Raw genomic sequence first — 18,347 nt, 5'->3', positions numbered from 1 at the left:
AGAAAATTATATTCAGACCCTTGTTATAACTAGTTAATATAAGCCAATATCGTCTGTGAAAGAACTTACCTTTCTAATGTAGCATAAAACACCAAGGAGCGTAAATAAAGCATCCCTGTATGTTTAGTAGTATTGCCTTTCCAAAGACTTCCTGCCTATATTTAACCAAACTTGTATTAGCTAAATCTATGTTCTCTTTAGGGAACTCTGGTATCTCTCTGAATATACTGAGGATTTTGATGACTAATTGTCTGTTTTCTCTATGTGAACACCGTTATTTTCCTGTTACTGTTATTTGGGAACGAGTTTGGTTTTACACCAATATTGGCAGCCTAAGAAACTGTATTTTCGTCTGCAGACACTGATTACAACCAGTCACCACTAAAACTTTAGAAATACTTTCTGTGTATAAACAAGGCTGAAACTGGAACAGTTCTGAGTCTTTTCCTTTCTTTCTTCCCCTGACTTTTGCAAATTAGCTACAGTCTGTTATTTATCCTATCAGATAAACTCTGTTTTCTAATCTGACTGTGATGTCTTTAACCATTTCCTACCTGTTTGTGGTAAAGCTTTTTTACCATAGTCTTTCTTTTACCTGTTCCTCCTTCCTACCTCCATTCTTTCTCACCCAAGAAGACGCATCGTTCTGGAGCTCCTTCCCTGTCAGGACCTTTTTCACATTCTGGTCAGTTTTTTACAGGTATGCTTCTGATGCTCAGGTTAGTCTGCCTGGTAGTACAAATCTGTCTGTGGTAGACACTTGACCACAGACTTTGAAAAATTACTCCAGTAGGGTGGCTCTTTCGTACTTCCTTCAGTACATCTCCCAGTCCTCCTTTGGTTGGATTTCTCCAAAAGTCTTCCTAAAAGTTAATCAGTCCTCTTCTGAGGAAACATTTTCAAGGAATTGCTGCAAATGTTTCCCTGACAGGAAGGCTCTCAAGCAACTCTTCCAAAGGTTCCTCCTCTGGTGCTCTCAGCAGTGCACTCTCAGACAGACCTCACTGGTCTGCACCGTCAGGCAGCAGAGCATGTCATTTTGAAGATACTCACCTCCATGTGCAAGTTTAGCTTTTTAGGCCCTGAGTATTACGTAAGTAATGCAGGTTTAATCAAACATAGAAAAAAATAGCCATTTGACCTTTCAAGAGACATATTAGAGACCCTTTTGCTATTTTTTTTCCCAGCTCATTTCCTGGGTAGTTTCTGCTCTGCTATCCAAATGACCTGCCCCTCCTTCCCTAGGTATTATTGATGTTTCTTTACATGCAGTATCTGCATGGGTACAACGTATTGCACAAAGAGGAATTATGTTTACTCAAAAAATAAACATTAGCTTATACCATTACTTCAAATGATTCTGAAGTTGACCCTGTTGATTAACTAGATTTCAGCTTCTAAGAACAAACTAGAGCCAGAAATATATGGAAATATACCAGCAGGATACAGACCCACCTTCATTATTCTTTCGGTGCAGCATACTCAAATATAACAGGACTGGTACAATTCTGAAGTACAGCATACCACATAAATTCAGGACATGGCTAGTGCTACTAACCCCAATATCCTGGTGAGCTATTCTACACAGGATATTGTACCTTTCCCATGAGATATGACTTAGAGGTAGGACACCAAAGGGACTGACTGATCAATTCTTTTAAGATGTAGTGACTGGATTTGCAGAAGCAAACATAAACTAGTGACACTGTGGGCTGTGGCTACATCCATTGTTTGCCTGAGGTAGAGGAAGTCTTCTCCCTTGTTAGGTTTTCTTTTTCAAAATAAAAATATTTCTGTGAAAAACCTTGAGAAACCTCTCAGTTGTAACCTTGCTGTCATTTGGAATCAAGTCTGCTTACTTCAGGTTGATTCTCTGGGATGCTTTTAAGGATCCTAGGCTGGATCGAAAGAGGAGTGGCCAGCAGGTCAAGGGGGGGGTTGTCCCCCTCTGTTCTGTCTTTGTGAGGCCCCACTTGGAGTGGTGTATCCAGGGGCCCCCAGCACAAGGAGGATGTGGGTCTATTAGAACAGGTCCAGAGGAGGGCTATGAAGTTGATCAGAGGGCTGGAGCACCTCTCGTATGAAGAAAGGCTGAGAGGGCTGGGACCTGACGAGAAGGCTCCAGGGTGACCTTATTGCAGCTTTGTATACTTAAATAGGGCTTATGAAAAAGATGGAGAGCAACTTTTTGCTCAGTCAGACAATGACAGGACAAGGTGGAATGGCTTTAAACTAAGGGAATGGAGATTTAGATTAGAGGTTAGGAGGAAATTCTTCTGTCGGAGGGTGGTGAGGCACTGAAAGAGGTTACCCAGAGAAGCTGTGGATGCCCCATCCCTGGAAATGTTCAAAACCAGGTTGGACGAGGCCCAGGGCTACCTGATCACCTGGGTGGCATCCCTCCAAGTGACAGGGAAGTTGGAACTAGGTGATCTTTAAGGTCCCTTTGAACCTAAACCATTCTATAATTCTATGAGCTACAGTAGCAGAAGTTCGTCATAGTTACTTCTGAGGAGTACTGACTGTATATGAGTATAGGACCTTCCGTTCCTTTACATAGAATTTCAGTACAATAACTAAGTAACCTCTTAGTCACTCAGTCCAAAGTTTTTCTGTCAATTCTTTCTGTTTAGACTGGAGGACTTTTTCCTTCTAATGGCAATAATTAATAATTAAATTCTTATTTTCTGAAAAAAGTTTCAATCATTGTGATTCTTATTATTTTGTCCCAGTGAGCACAGTGTGAGCTTGAAACAGTTATTCTCCCTTTCACTTCCTAGAGATTTGGGAAATGTTAAAGACTCTGCTATTTTGCAGATGATTTTGTTAGGACGCTTTTGTTACGACAATTATTTTTCATGCAACTATGAATCATACTGTCATGTCAAAACACATTTAATAAAAAGGGTAGCAGTTTGCATAGTACATCTATGTGCTGGCTACCAAAAATTATACCTTTAAAATAATACCTCTACAAAGCATAAGCCCCTCTGAGTTGCCCGTATTATGTTTTCTGTTGGCAATCCCTTTTGTCTGAAATTTCTTAGATATCTCTTCTGCACCAAGCAGGGTTGTGTTTTTTTTTTTTTTTAAAGCCTCATTCTCTTTGCCCCAACAGACAGCCATTTGTCACGATTAAAAGTCTTATAAGCCTTTTGAGAAAGTATTGAACATGCATACCATCTGTATGAAAACAATTTTTATTCAGTACCCAATGATGCTCATCCTTTTATTTTGGTGACCTCCTTCTGAAATCACTATGTAGCTCTTGAAAGATTTCTCACCTCCTCTCTACTGATCCACCATTTTAAATGTTACTGAATTTCCATTTGCAGGTCCTTTGTTGTGTGAAAGTACAAACTTGCCTGTTCACTTATTCATTTCACATTTTTGTCCCCAAGGGAGCAGAATGAATTTGTCTCAATAAAATGCTGTCACAGTAGAGATTTGATTTCACATTATAAAGATCAGGTACAGAATCCTTGTAATAAATTCTCTTTAAGATAGAGGGCTATACTGATTTATTCCCACTGAGGATTTGTTTCAAAGATTTTTACTCTTACATTCATTTTAACCTTGTTCTGTTTTTTCTTCTAGGGCAACAGGCTTTGGCTTTTTGAATGCACTATGCAAAGCAGCAGCTGTACTTGGAAACTTAATATTTGGTTCCCTTGTTGGCATCACCAAAGCAATCCCTATTCTCCTTGCTTCTACTGTTCTAGTATGTGGAGGTCTGGTAGGACTTCGGCTTCCTGACACAAGAACACAGGTGTTGATGTAATTGGAAAAAGCCATTTACTGTTTATTTCTTTCTTTGTAAAATGTGAGCTCTACTGTTTGATGGTGCAAAGGCTTCAGATTCTCGATGCTTATCAGAGTGCTCTGATGGCAGAAATCAAACACGGAAAAAGAGTGGCAGAGATTTAGAAACTACTGTATGAAAGTTTTAGATTTCACTTTCATTTGCTTGCATACTTTGCTATTTAAAACCACTTCACTTAACTTCAGACTGCAAAGCTACCTCTTAAAACACTTCCAGTGACATGTCCAGGAAGACAAAAAACATACTGATAATTAGATATTTAAAATGCAAGTGGTCATGTTATTTAAAAAAAAAAATATATACATATATGCTCAATTTGGTCATGGCATTATGAGCTTTTGTAACAGTGCAGACATGCAAGTCAATTCCTTAGCAGTATTGGTGCAAGAAATATTATTCTTCTATTTATCAATGCATGCAGCATTAATCAGAAAACTGTATAGACTGCATCAGTACTCTTTGTTGCTGGTCCTCAAAAAAAAAAAAAAAAAAAGCTTTCTTCTCATTTGTGGCATCTGGAATATCTTTGCCATTTTAAAACAGTGAATGTGTCTTGTTCCAGGTGTGAATCAATGCAAACCAGTATTTATGTTATTGTAAGTGTGAATAAGGGAAGAATCAAGCCAGTGAACTCTATGAAAAGTAAAATGCTGTCAGAAAAGCTTGTTTGGTACACTTTTGTTTGATATTTACAATTCTAATATATATTTCTCTGTCACAGAATGCCACCTATTGAATTTAGTCAGGTCATAACTTCAACATATAGTGTAATTAAAATCTCTCAAAACAATTTTTTAAACAATATCAAAACAAATAAAAGCAATAATTAAAACCTGAATTATTTTCATAGTTTATACATTCCTTCATACAACCACTTACTCAGCTGATTTTTAATATCATAGAGACATCGCACCATTTAACACTTTCAAACAGCTCTTGGAAAAGCCATTAAGAAACCATGCCAAGGCTGTAGGCAGTGGTCATATCTTTATGAGACCAAGTGTAAGGATTGAGAGTAAATGGTAGTAAATATGTTCCTTCTAAGCCATATGCTATGAATTGTTATGGGTTGCAATAAAGACATCCCCACCGGTCCTACTGCCCTGTAAAAATGTTATCAGATCTCTTTAAAGTGTTAGCATTAAAAGTTAAATGTAGATACATCTGTAAAATTATCAGACAAAAGGAACAGATCTGCTGATGACAGAAACTGGCTTTGCTTTCAGTGAAGCTAAGACAATTTGTATCAGCTGATGAACTATCTAAGGTTTCAAGTTTTAAAGAAAAAAAATGGTATAAAATCTAAGGGAAAATTTGTGAGTACTTTTCTTAATTATGTCTGAGAACTTTTATGAAGTGGCTGAATCATTACCAAAGAAATTAGGCTTTCAGGTAAGGTCAATGTATATAGTAAGATAGATTTTTTCACTTTTTTTTTTTTTCTTATATATAAGAACTACTTACTTTTGGGTAGTAATATCTATCTCTGCATTTTGTCAGTTGTCATTTTAGTTGTATTGAAAGAGTCAGTGAAAGACAGTCTATACAAGACAATTTATTACATTTAAGGTTCACTATTTATTTACTAAATTTGGAAGTTACATTTTTTGATTTTAAACAAATGCCTGTGCTATACATTGTAGCACAAAAAATTAGCCCAGGGTGTGGTTTCTGGTATTAACAAATGAGAAAACAGGCTTAATTAAAAAAGCATGAATATTGAAAATTACTAGTCATTTTTTGATGTTGATAAATAAAATATGGTATAGCAAAAAAAAAAAAAAGTTCAGGAAGTATGTTTATTTTAAAACATGGACAGTCAAAATGTCTGACATAAAATATTGTATATCCAAACATGATTTAAAAGATGTATTTTAAATTTCTAAATGATGTTTAAAAAGGGGGAGGAAGAATTATTTTTCACCAGGTTCCAGATTAAGAATAAAACACGGGCCTTAGTTTTGCACCTGTGGCTTTTGTCTACTAGTTAGCGTCTTATTATTTCAAGGCTGTTTTCCCTGGTAAGAATCATGTTTGACTTTGGCCCCACTTCTCTGTGCCATTCATTAGTTGCACATGTCCACCTCCTTGTGTTTACTTTACATCTTATTTTGAAATCTGAAGCCTCTGTACATGTCCTGAATGAACATCAACAGCAATGGTAATATTGCGTTGTCTTGCTGTGTGCACTGTCCACTTCAAGTAGTATAGTCTGTCCAACTCTGTTTATAATATTGAAGAACGTCCAGATCCAATGCATTGTGCCACCTGATCAGTGTGGAGGAAATGGTCCACAGAACAATAAGACTCAACTCTTGAGGGTTCTGGTTCAAGGTTAATGCACTAAAATCTCATTACTTGTAAAATTATGCTGTTTACAATGCTGGTTCTTATCCTAAGTTCTGGCCACATCGTAAGTATATGATTAAGTCTGGATATAGTGAAGTGAGCAGCCTGAAAACCTGCATGTACTTGGAATATAGCAACAGCGGAGATTAGTAAAGACAAAGTGCCCAGCAATGTGGACCTTGCATGGTCCAGGATTAGAGGGAATGTTCTAAGGTAGGAAAATGGACTAAAGAGAATACTGGTTAGGAAAGAGAAAAAAGTAAACAGAAGAGAACAAAAAGAAAAAAATCCACAAATATTTCCACCATATTAAAACTAAAACTAGAATCTCAATAGTTCGTTAGCCAGTTGGCTCAACACATTTGAACTGATGTGTGAGCCAGCATGAAAGCTGTTTGAACAATCAAGTGGTTTGGGCTTGAATGCGATAAAGATTTACCCCATAAAGACAAAAGGAGTGAATGCAATTTCAAGTTATAAATACTTGGTAAGATACTCGTATTCCACAGTCTGAAACAGAAAAATGTGATCCCTGGAGATCTGGATGCAAATGTTATGTAGGTTATAAGCAGAAGTGAGCTGTCTGGTCTTAAGGGAATGCATCTTTTTTGCAGCTTCTGAGTGACCTCAGGTAATATACATTGGACAGTAGGAATTTTACTTCCTTTCTATTTCTGTTCATTTATATCTCACACAAAAAGTCACTTAGTGGCCTATATATATCTCTGATACACCTATAATTAAGAGGTCATTTGCACATACCTTCAAAAGAGAATACTATATACTGTCTTACATGGCAACATAACTGTGTTATATACATACAGAGTACTGAACTTGATAGTGTTTGTGTATCAGAGCTAACAACCACACATAATCGACTGACTGACCTCTAACGGGAAAATTATTTCAGTCTAAACTGAAGTTGGACACAGGGTCCAATGCCCTTCTCCTGTAAATCTGAAATACTCATGCCAGTGACAGCAATGACAAAAAGTACAATATACCCTAATGACAAAGAAACTGGATAGCATTTATAATGGTACTTACTATGATGGTCAGCTGTTTTAAAACATGAAAACTGACAGCAAAACAGACCACATGTTTTGATTTCTGCCAAAATTTATTTTTATTAGTTTTACTTGTGACAGGTTGTTTGATAGAAAATCTTCACTTACCAGACTCTTTTTTTTTCTTTTTTTTTCTTGAAAGCATGTTATTCGTTGTGTTTGCACCCTTTAACAAAGTTGTCTATAGTCATGTTAGTACATTGTCAGTTAGAAGCATGCACTACAACATTTGGTATGCATTGCATTGATTACTGAGTACAGACTCCTAAAAAGGTAACCAGGAGTTTCATGGTTTCTGGAGTGCTCAAAGGAATTGCTAATGGATGATATATGGGGAAGCCTTCTTCCTTTGTATTTGATTTTAGCTGGTGCCCTTCTGAAGGCATACACCACAACACTAGCCACAGATGAAAAAGCTTTAGACTTCCTTCCTGATGGATCCTCTAGTAATCCTCTCAGACAAGTGGGGCAGCCATGACTGCTAAGTCAACCTTTGCTACCTTTCTTCTCATGCCATTCCATTCCTTTTATCTTAAATTGCATTTCTTACCCAAAGGCCAACTACAAAGAGTTAAAATTCACTGCTCATGCTCTCGCTTCTAGCTTCATAGTAACATTCAGCAATAAGATTTGACACACACCATTAGGATTTGGTTCTGTCTTTTTAAACAAAGGTGGAAAACAAACTCCTTCAGACAATTATACTTTTTCTTTTTTTTTTTTTTTTTTAATGGAGACTCCACATTTCCCTACATATCCAGAAGGCTGAACTAATAGGAGGAATCTCCTCTCAGGATGGTCCTTATTGGCTCCTTCAGCTGTTTCAGTTCAGTGAGTGGAAATATGGAGGAATCTTCTTGTTTGTGAACTTAGCTGAGGTCCATTTGAAGGAAATATTATTCTCTGCCCTTTTCTTTTTCTACAACGTAGCCTTAACTTCACATAACTCCCTGGGCCTATTCTTGGAACATTACTGCTAATTCCAATTCTTAGCAATATAGTATAGTCCTCAGCCCCCCAAACAAACAGCCTATGTGTGCTGGATTTACACTCTCTTCCTTACTGTGAGTTTTAAAATGACCTTCATAAGTCAGGAAGCGATGTTTACATCCAGTCACACCTCTTTACCTAAAAAAGATGATATCATGCTAATATAGCTACAAGCCATGTTTCCGGTTTGGTAACCTGGAAATGCAATTGAAATTTCAATCAGAAGGTTAAAAATGAATCCTTGCACTCAGGGGGTTAAAGATACAAGAAGTGAAAACAGAAATGCTCCACTTCCTCGAGAGTCTTGAAAGAAAACACATGTTCAGTAACCATATTCCAGAAGAAAGTAAGTCTGAAAGACTGTTTTTCCTCTGCATTCCCTGCACTCTTGTTCATTAAACTCACTATAAAACATTAAGTATTTGCCTGAATTAGTACTTTCCAACGCTATTAGTTTTAGAAACAGAGTATGAAAAGACAGACTTCTGTATGTAGTTTGGCAAGACACACATCAAGCAGTGATGTGGAATTAGCAAAGACATATTAGTGAATCTGGAACTTAGCTCAGGACCTGAATTAAACAGAAAACACCAATTTATAATGCTACCCACAGATCTCCTTTACCTTCACTTACCTTCATTGAGTCAGACCATAGGATGAAATCAGCCTCACTTGCTTTCTTCTACTCTTATTCTAGTATTCTTATATCTTACTCACATGAACAATTTTTTTTTTTTTTTATCAATTATTACCTGCCTTCTTTGTTGCCACAGTGAATACCCCATTTCTTCATGCAAAGGAAAGATGCTTCAATATTTAATCATACTCTAAAGCTGTAAGATTATCACATAGACCGTTGTGCACATTCAGGGCCTTTCTTTGAACTTCATGTGCGTTCAGGACCTTTCTTTGATGCAGCAACTTAGCATGTCAGAAACAAGAAAAGGACAAACTGGACCTGAACAATATTTTTTTCTTATATGTTGTTAGGTTGAATCATCTCCAAAGATGTTGGCCTGTAATAGATAGCCATGCTTCCTAGGCCATGGAATACATCCTCTCCAAATAAAAATGAAGAAAACAGTAATTATTGGCAGTCTACTCCCACAACACACACAAGAAACATGAGTAGAATGAAAGTACTTCCCAGAATGGGAAAAAATACAGGTGTAATTGCTGTCTGGGTTTGCAGTGTTAATGACCCTCTTTGCCTGACAAAGACCTAAACCATACTGCTTGCTCCTTACCTATACACAGTCAAAAAAAAAAAAAAAAAGAAAAAAAAAAAAGAAACTGGCTACTTACCAATGAAGGTATTTGCCTTACACAAAATAATATTGTCCCTTCCACCAAGAATATTCATGAATATACATTTTAATGCTACATTACTAAGAGGAACTGTAGAGATCTCACTCATATGCTGGACCTCAACACCTTCATCTGAGCTACAGCTAGACACATCAGTCTGCAAGAGAGAGAGAAAAATTGCTGGCAGTCTGGGTTTCATCTCTCTTGCCACAGTCCATGTTTTTGCTCACTGTCTTACTGTCCAATTCTGGACATCTACCACCTGCCACTCAGTTTTTACCAACAGTCCTGTCCAAGCAAGTTGAAGCTACCTGCTGCTAATGGACAGCACTCATAACTCATTGCAAGCGTAAGAATCCAGTATCTTACATGTTGTCTGAGTTTCATGTTGTCTATAGCTAGAGTTGTCACCTAGCATTTATCTCTGATAATACTGCATGTATTCTAACCTATAAAACTTGTCCTATATCCTCTGAATATCTGCCTTGTAAATATATGCCTGTCCCCCACTGTCTATGTGACAAAAGTCATTTATGCATCTTCTGTAGGCCTGCTTTACATGTTTAAAAGGTGATCCTTCAAAACAAGAGGGTGGGGAAAATAATGAAAGGGAATCAAATTATTAATAGTAAGATTTCAAGGAGTAGTGTTCAGTTATTTTTTTGGGGGGAGAAGCTGTTTTCTTTAAGTCCTACCCTGCAGCTCTGTAATACTGTAAACAAGAAGTATTACATCATTGGAGGTGAATACATATATGGACACACAAGTTTGTGTGCATATACATGCACACACACACACACACACACACACACACACACAAAGACAGGTTGATGTAAGATTTATAAACCATATTCTCATCTCATTCTTGATCTAAGTGTTACTTTCTGCATTATGTGTTATTCTTTGAACACAAATAACATTCTGTTCATTTCCTTGTGCAAAACACTTTACTTACTCATGCATAAAAGTCTTGAGATGCCAAAATTCATCTTAGCTGTCAATTAGCTTTCTACCATTGGAAAAGAACAGGTGAAATGGTCTGAAAAATAAAGTTTGACTTAGCTGTAGTCTTCCCGCAGACACACTTTTCGAAAGAGCATGACAGTACACTTTGCTGTGAGGGTGACGGAGCACTGGAACAGGTTGCCCACAGAAGCTGTAGAGTTTCCTTCTCTGGAGATACTCAGAACTTGCCTGGACATGATCCTGGTCACCCTGCTTGGCGGGGGGGTTGGACTAAATGACCTCCAGAGGTCCCTTCCAACCTCGGCCATTCTGTGATTCTGTGACAGAGATGAACTCTTTTTGTCCCAGTCACTAGGAGAAACAGCACTCTCAGATATTTTAAATCCTGAAAAGCTATGTGTTTTGTCTCATTCAAATAGAAATCCTTTAAAAAGTTCCAAGTGGATCTCAACATGTTAGCTTCTGCGTAACGTATGAGAAGATGTCTGTGCCTTCCTGTAGCGTATACTTTCCATTGTTTCTGCATACATGGCTGCCGTTGTTCTAGTAATGTGGCTATTGAATTGTTTACTGCTGCTCTTATCAGCAATCTTTGACCAGCCTGAAACAGAGCCATGGCCAGGGTGTCTTTTAGTTAATGATTAACATCCCCAAGGATCTACTACAGTAGTTAGTGCATTATAAATTAATTCCAGTTATAATTCAAGTTAATCCGGGGTGAAAACAGCAGCACATGCACACGCATGTGCACACAGAGCAGTGAGGGTAGAGAGAGTTCTTCCAAAAGCTCTGGCATCCACTACATCACTCCTTCCTTGTTTTAATGACACTCACTCGTCGCCATACGCTTCCTCTGGCAGGTATGTGCATACATCCTACAGAACTAAGAAATCATTAGAAGAAAAGGCATATTGATTTCAGAGGAGCTAACAGTGTATAGTTCTATAGGAAAGCTAACTGCTTTATAGTAAGATAAATAAACAAATAGTAGGATAAAACAAAACAAAGCAACAAAAAAAAAAAAAAGAAAAAAACACCATGCAGCAAGCAATTGGTGGTGGTGATGATGGTGGTGGTGGGTTTGATTGGTTGTTTTTTTAGTGTGTTCTCTGAGTTAATAAACTAAACACCAGCCTATATCAAACCTTCGGAAAGGGTATGTGTGAAAGTTGGCAATAGTCATCTAATAAGACTTTTATAAAGTACTGGGTCTTTCCAAAAGCAAAACCTGTATTTAATAAGTGATACTGCAGCATGTGGCTTCTAATAGGCATAATGAATAGACTGTTTCAAGCAGAAAGTTGCTGTCCAGATTTAACATAGCAGTAGGTGATAGTACATCTATTTGGAAATTTGTGATTAAAATTAAAACTAATAGTTTATGAAGAAAAAGAGAAAATCAAAATTTGGAGAGAGATCTTACAAAAAAAAAAAAAAAGGCAAAACAAAACAAAAAAGCCAGCCTCCCTTCATCTTTTGTGTCCAAACCTTACAGGTCTTTCCAGTTTCTTTGTGCCATAGATCCATTCTAAGACACCTACTGATTCATTAGTGCTTCACTAGTTATAATCAAAGTTTTTACTGACAGTTGAAACAAAAATGAGAACTGGTACAAAATTAGAGCTGCAGCAAAGCCAGCTCATTTATAAAGAGAAAAATAAATGCACCAAGCTGCTAGTGACTGCGTTTATTGTCTTCCTTGTGTTTTATGATATTACAAACTGTTACATGAATCTAGTGATGTGTGTGTAAGCTGATCCATGTTTAAATCAATATTGTAACTTGCAAGATGGGGATATTAGCTTTCTTAGCTTTTTTCATCAAAAAGTGAATGTATTAAAAACATGATTGTGTATACTGGCATGTGGAAATTTATGTTGTGAGAGAAATGTGTTCATTTATCTCATTTTTTCAACATGAATAAAGCTATTCGTGTTTAAAAACCCTGGCTTTTCCATATGAGTGTAAGATTTCCCAACCAATAAAAGGATTTTTAACAGCATCCAATGCTACAAGCCTAATGAGTCAATTGACAGCTTATTTTAGCTATTTTCTATAGAATTGTATATTAAAAAATAAAAATTAAGTCTTTCCAAAAATAGCTGTTTTACCCTCAATTGCATAATATTGTGACAACTAAACTGTATCTTTTACTTGGCCTCAAAAATATGTCATTTTACTGTACCTAAGCAGATCTTTTTTGAAGTGGGCAGTTTCCTTCACAGTATAACAACGTGCAGAAGTCAGGCATCAAGGATGAGGTACTGAGAGTAGAATTCTTTTTCTTCCATGTAATTTATTGGCATTGTCAGGTTAATGATTTTCTTAAAACTTGTTAGCATCTCCTAATGCTGAGAAACAGAACGAAAAAGTGTATAATTTCCTAGTTTTTCATGAGCTATTTTCTGCTCCCAGTTTCTCCTGCTAACCTTCCACTGAAATTGCCAACTGGTCTAGGCCAACCGGGAGTATAATTTTTCAAACTGTCTTTAGTGTACGAAAGTGCAGGTGTGCTAGTGTGCATGTGTTGTCAAGAAATTCATAACCGTTTCTGACATTCTCTATTTCTTAATGTGAGAAAACATGCACATATTGTTTCTACAGTAATGAGATATTTTGAAGTTGAATTCCCATTTATACATGTTTACTTTCAGAATCTGTAGCAAGATCTTGGCAATGGTCCTTGCCTCTCTGTTTTTTGGTTGTTGTTTTTTATTTAATTCTTATTATTTGCTTTTCTTTCCTGCTGTCTGTGATCTCCTGTAATGCAGGTTACAGTCATCAATATTTGTATATGTGTTTGCACGCAGGTGCATTGATAATTTCTCTTTTTTTTGGAGTTTCAAATTTTTCATTTTAAGTCCATCTGGTACACTTATGAACTCATCTTTCCAGTATACTCCTCTGTGTCAACTTGTCAAGTACCAAAATGTTTGACCAAGTGTTTTAATTAAGTCCCCTGAGGAAAGCTGTCTGTATACTTGTGAAAGGGCATGCTCTGTGTAGGATGACTGTGTACAGTACAAATCTATAAAACATGGAAGTGTTTATAAATATATCTGCCAATTATTTATCATCCATATAACAAATGCAAAGTTATTTAGTATACACCAGATTAATAAAGGGGCATTTTTTTGCTCTGCTATATTCAAATAAAGATTTGTTTGTTCTCTGCAATGAATGCACATCAGGTGTGATAATAGCCAGAACATCATTCCTGACTACCCACAAAATACTCAAAACACTTGTTTTACTCAATTTGCTCTTTTACGAAAGCTCTCTACGTATGTCATCCTTAGTGTCTGTAACAGAAGTAGAACATGCATTGAAAGAAAATGTGGAAGTTAATGAAGTTAAAGAAAGGTAAAAGACAATTAAAAAAGAGTAGAATTTGCTATGGTTGCAAAAGACAAGGTTCTCCTATAGATAACCATCTGGGATTTACATTTTTAATGCAATATATAACAATATATGTTTAATATATAATTACACAAAATAGACATCTGGTCTTTCACTACATAACTGCGCTGCAAGGATGTTTTATCACCCAAACTGTGTGAGAAGCATACTGCCACAAAGTATAATAATCTGTGCATCCGAAAGGCCAGTGAGAACCTCTACAATAAACTATAGTTCTACAAGAACTTTGCACCCAGCAAAGGAAATTAAAAAAAAAAAAAAAAAGAGAGAGAGAGAGAGAAAGAAAAGAAAACAGAAAACACACACGCAAAAACAAAAACAACAAAAATGGAAGCAGCATTACAACAGTAGTTCTTTATTGTATTTGCTTACTAAGAAACTCAGGAAAGCTTCAACTGATCAAATGTAGTAGCTATAAAATAGCAAAAAACTGCCATCTCCATGGTTGGATCAGGAATATATTTCCGAATGTGGATATTTCAGAACAGACAATTAATTTAACAAATCACATGAACTTCTTCAGCCGTGTAATCAATAGGGAAAAATTAAGCTACATGTGAATTTAAGCTTTTTTTTTTTTTTTTTTTGGCTCATGTATAGCACTGTCTGCAAAACCCAGCAATGAAGGATATATGACTTTGACAGATTTTTTCTATTTGTGGTACAGTGTAGAAAAAAACTTTCCTAATTTATTAAGTATAACCATACACTGGTCTCTTCTTCTAACAGAGATAAAAGGTTGTATACTTGGGTCTTCTAGTCTCATTCTGGGAAGAAATCAAAATCTTTTGCGCAGACAATAAAAGAACAATCCACAAGGGAGTGTTGAGAAGAATTACACATATTCTTCATAGATACCTTTCAGAAACTTCATCCAAAACCTTCATAATAGGTATCTTGTGTCAGCTGAGCTTAGTGCAGTATTGCATATAGAGCACATCACCCTGCAAAAAGGACATTTCTGCTTATAGGAGTGCAATTCTTTGATGAATCTTGCAGACTTAAGCATATTCAGATGAAATGGAGAAAAATATACTCCTGGCTGACACAGCTATGCTAGAAAAAGGTGATGTTTAATTCAGAGTACTATACAGTTAATTTAGAGCAGTGTTTGTATTTGTCTATGCATGTGTGTGTATATGCATTGTGTGAGAGAAGTATATAGAGAACATGGATGCAAGTATAACAGAAGAAGATGACATTTTATGGTATGCAGCAACAGAAGACCAAATGTTAAGAGAGATCATGCACATCATCCATATGCCTCTCTTTCTGCTAGGGTGCTAGCTAGACTATGATTATTATTTAATCCACAACAACTGTAAATATATACACATGATATACTAGGCCAATGTGAGATCAGTATCCAGTCCAAACCACTCCTGACAGTAATTAGTCATATCTGAAGCTTTTTTTGCAGCACTAAACCTTGAAAACTGAAAAAAGAAACATTGACTTAAAGTTCTTCATATACTGTCCTAATAGTCTAAAGCTGAACTGGAAGTTGTACCATTCTGTATGTTTTCTGGTGTTGCTGTACATAAACTTTCATAGGATTCAAGTGAATTCACTCTTTCTGCAGAAAATACACAGGTGAATTTTACATCATATTACTTTTTGCTCTTGAAGTGGACCTAACTGGTCCAATTAATGCTGCAGTAACGAGTGTGTCTTACTTTAGCAGATTGATGTTACATACGCAAAAGGGCTTGGAAAGACACCATTAACTGTATTACCGAGAGCTCTCCTTTGTATTTATTAGGTTACTCCGCCTTCTACAAAGGGCCATATGAATTCTTCTCAGAAAGCTGTATGCTGTTCCTACATTTAGGCCTGGAGACAGAAGCTGATGCTGCCACCACCAGTAGTAATACCCAAAAAAACTACTTTTGGAAATTCCTTTGATAATCAATCCAGGCAGTGTTTTCAGCCTTGGAAAGGAGAAGCCAAACCTATATCAGCCTTACCAGTCCTTCAGTCAATTTTTTTTTCCATCAGACAAGCCAGGCTGACACTTCTAACTACAGAATGGGAAATTGTCAAAGTATCCCTCAAGCATACCATCCCATGATGAAAAAATACATGTTGAAGAATCATTAGCTACAAGAATGAAGTGTTTTTTACATTTAAATTACATTTTAATTTTTTGCTGTAACCATGTAAAATGTTGACTGGCTTTTGTCTGGCTTATGATCAGATATAACTTAGGCTACAGATCAAATGTAAATTCTCCTACAGGACTGTACAGTCAAAGGGCCTGTTTATTTTTTTGTAAAACAATGATAATAGAGTGGGATAATTGCAGAACAGTAGTGATTTTATAAGTGGTTACAATACCTCTGAATTGTGAATTTTGCAATATGTTGCTTTATAATATATTTAATTGTTTTCTTCCTTATTCATCCTCTGGCACTGACAATTCATTAAATGAGAAGAGAAATTCACTTACTAAAGGAACAAAACAAACACACTTGAAAAGGAGAAAGAAGAGAATTGGAGGGTCGCAATGAGGAATTTGTGTTCTTTTCCTCCTGGAGTTCCCTCATCTCCTCACCCAAGGAGCTCCAAACTGAGACTGGAGTCATGTAATATTCACTTGACTTTTCTGAGCACTAACACCTAAGGCCACATGTTCCCTTCAGGTGCTTGCCTACCCTCCACTGCCTTTAGACTATTATGACAACCACAAATGTTGTCAGAGAAGGGAAATGTTGTTCTTCAGGACCTGTCTCCAATGAGTCCATACAAACTGCAAGCCCCATAACAATGGGAATCTCAGGGAGCTCCTCGCTTTAAATTAAAACATCCTTAGCTTTGCAGTCAGACCATCTAGTGGACTTTACAGAAAGTAGGAATGAGAAATCAGATAAAACTAAGAGTAATTCACCTTCTTCAGCATCCTGGAAATGATGCCATTAGTGCACTCTTATATTTGTTCCATCATTTGGCTTTAATTGCTAATTGCACATACTCTCCCAAGGGCTTCCTTGAAAACTCCACAGTCTGCCTACAAACAGTGTTTTTCAGCCTTGGTGGTAGAGCTAGATCATGTGAAAGGAAATCCTCCTGGTATTTAGGATTACATAGCAGTTAGGATCTTTTTTTCCCAGGTTTATTTCCCATCCATCAGGTCTGGAGCGTTGGTGAACTGTTATCTATGTTTTGTTTGCCTGCCATTTCATTCATAATGAGTTAAAAAAAAATTACCGAAAACAAGCTCAGGCCCCTTGAGCGCACTCAGCAGCCCAGTTCTCCCTCAAGAGTGCTGGAGGAGTTTGCCTTTTAGGTAGGTCTCACAGCTTTTTAAATCTGAATAAATTGGTGAATCTGTAAAAAATAAAAAATAAATATAATACTAATACTACTACTACTAACAAAAGATGCCATTAGCTTTAGCAAACATTGAAATGGCACAAAGGAACAGTAAGATATTGTCATACTCTTGAGTTACAAGTATGTCATTATTATACTGCTAACATGGACTTTAACCTGTCTTTGGAAGGGCTGTTATACCATGTTTTGCAAGCCACAATACATACAAAATACATAATTGTTAAGGACACTGGAAGAATTTATGGGCATATAGAAACCAAGTGTCAGTATTTTACTGCAGAAGCCAGTAGCTAGTGAAAATAAAGGTCCACGTTGATACAGCACAATTTCCAATCTGACCCACAGGTGGAAGAGGAAAAATGACTAATGAAAAAGATCAGGAAAGATCACGTGAACATTATGCTTGTAGAGTTTCAGCTACCATTGCACGGCTGCAGTCTGAGATCATTCACTTGCAGGTAAACTTAGTGCCTGGTGAATACACACTTTGCAAGTGAAATACCCTGAGCCAGGGACTAGTTTACCTCTGCCCGCAAGCACGTAGCCCTTCCTTTGGGAGAGGGTAACATGGCACAGAGTCACCTGGACAACTCCAACCAGAGCATTCCCAGGAGCTTTGTATTCACCAGAAACATATTGTCTCCCAGAAGAAACGTTGCAGATAGCACTGTGGAAGTCTTCCAGCAGTGAGAGAAGAAGAGACATTAAAAAAGTAACAGAAAATGTCCAGTGCCTACCTCCTCCCTGTCAGTGCTTTCAATAGTCTTGGTGGCATTTCATCCTGCCTTGAATGCAGACTTCTCTGAAAGGGGTCTGTGGGTGCTCTCCAGGACACGCTCTCCAAATGTGCCTGACACAGGCAGGCTTCCAGGCTCCCTCCAGCAAGTCTCGAGCTTGAGGGTGGCTCTGGGGCTCTCTGCAAACAGCACTGGCATTCCCCAGTAAACCAGTGTCAGCATCCCAGGGCTTGCTGTCCCAAGCATGGGCTTCAGGTTAATTTTTACATGGAATTTCAGTTGCTGATTTTAATTTTACAGCTGCAACTGTTTTGAGATCTGGTTGTCTGAGAATTAGAAAAACAGCAAAGCTGC

The 18,347-nt window shown here is 37.1% G+C and overlaps 1 protein-coding gene and 1 long non-coding RNA gene across 11 annotated transcripts in view; one reads left to right on the top strand and one right to left on the bottom strand.

Moving 5' to 3' along the window:
- SV2C (synaptic vesicle glycoprotein 2C) overlaps positions 1-12,510 on the top strand; it is a 119,670-nt gene extending 107,160 nt beyond the window's left edge. For all 10 annotated transcript variants that reach the window (XM_080574705.1, XM_080574704.1, XM_080574712.1 and 7 more), the window contains one exon: positions 3,598-12,510. In XM_080574705.1, the coding sequence (XP_080430831.1) occupies positions 3,598-3,781 (184 nt within the window). In that variant the 3' untranslated portion in view covers positions 3,782-12,510. The remainder of the gene's footprint in view (positions 1-3,597) is intronic.
- A 1,947-nt stretch (positions 12,511-14,457) lies between these two features.
- LOC308185956 lies at positions 14,458-18,347 on the bottom strand. Its single transcript, XR_013943849.1, has 2 exons — positions 17,994-18,347; positions 14,458-17,250 (listed from the first exon to the last, which is right to left on the bottom strand). It is a non-coding gene; the product is annotated as an uncharacterized lncRNA (long non-coding RNA).

This window comes from Anser brachyrhynchus, assembly GCF_964034855.1.
Source record: "Anser brachyrhynchus genome assembly, chromosome: Z".
Taxonomy (NCBI): domain Eukaryota; kingdom Metazoa; phylum Chordata; class Aves; order Anseriformes; family Anatidae; genus Anser; species Anser brachyrhynchus.
Note: the sequence above shows the minus strand (reverse complement) of the source record. Positions and strands in the feature narration are given on the sequence as shown.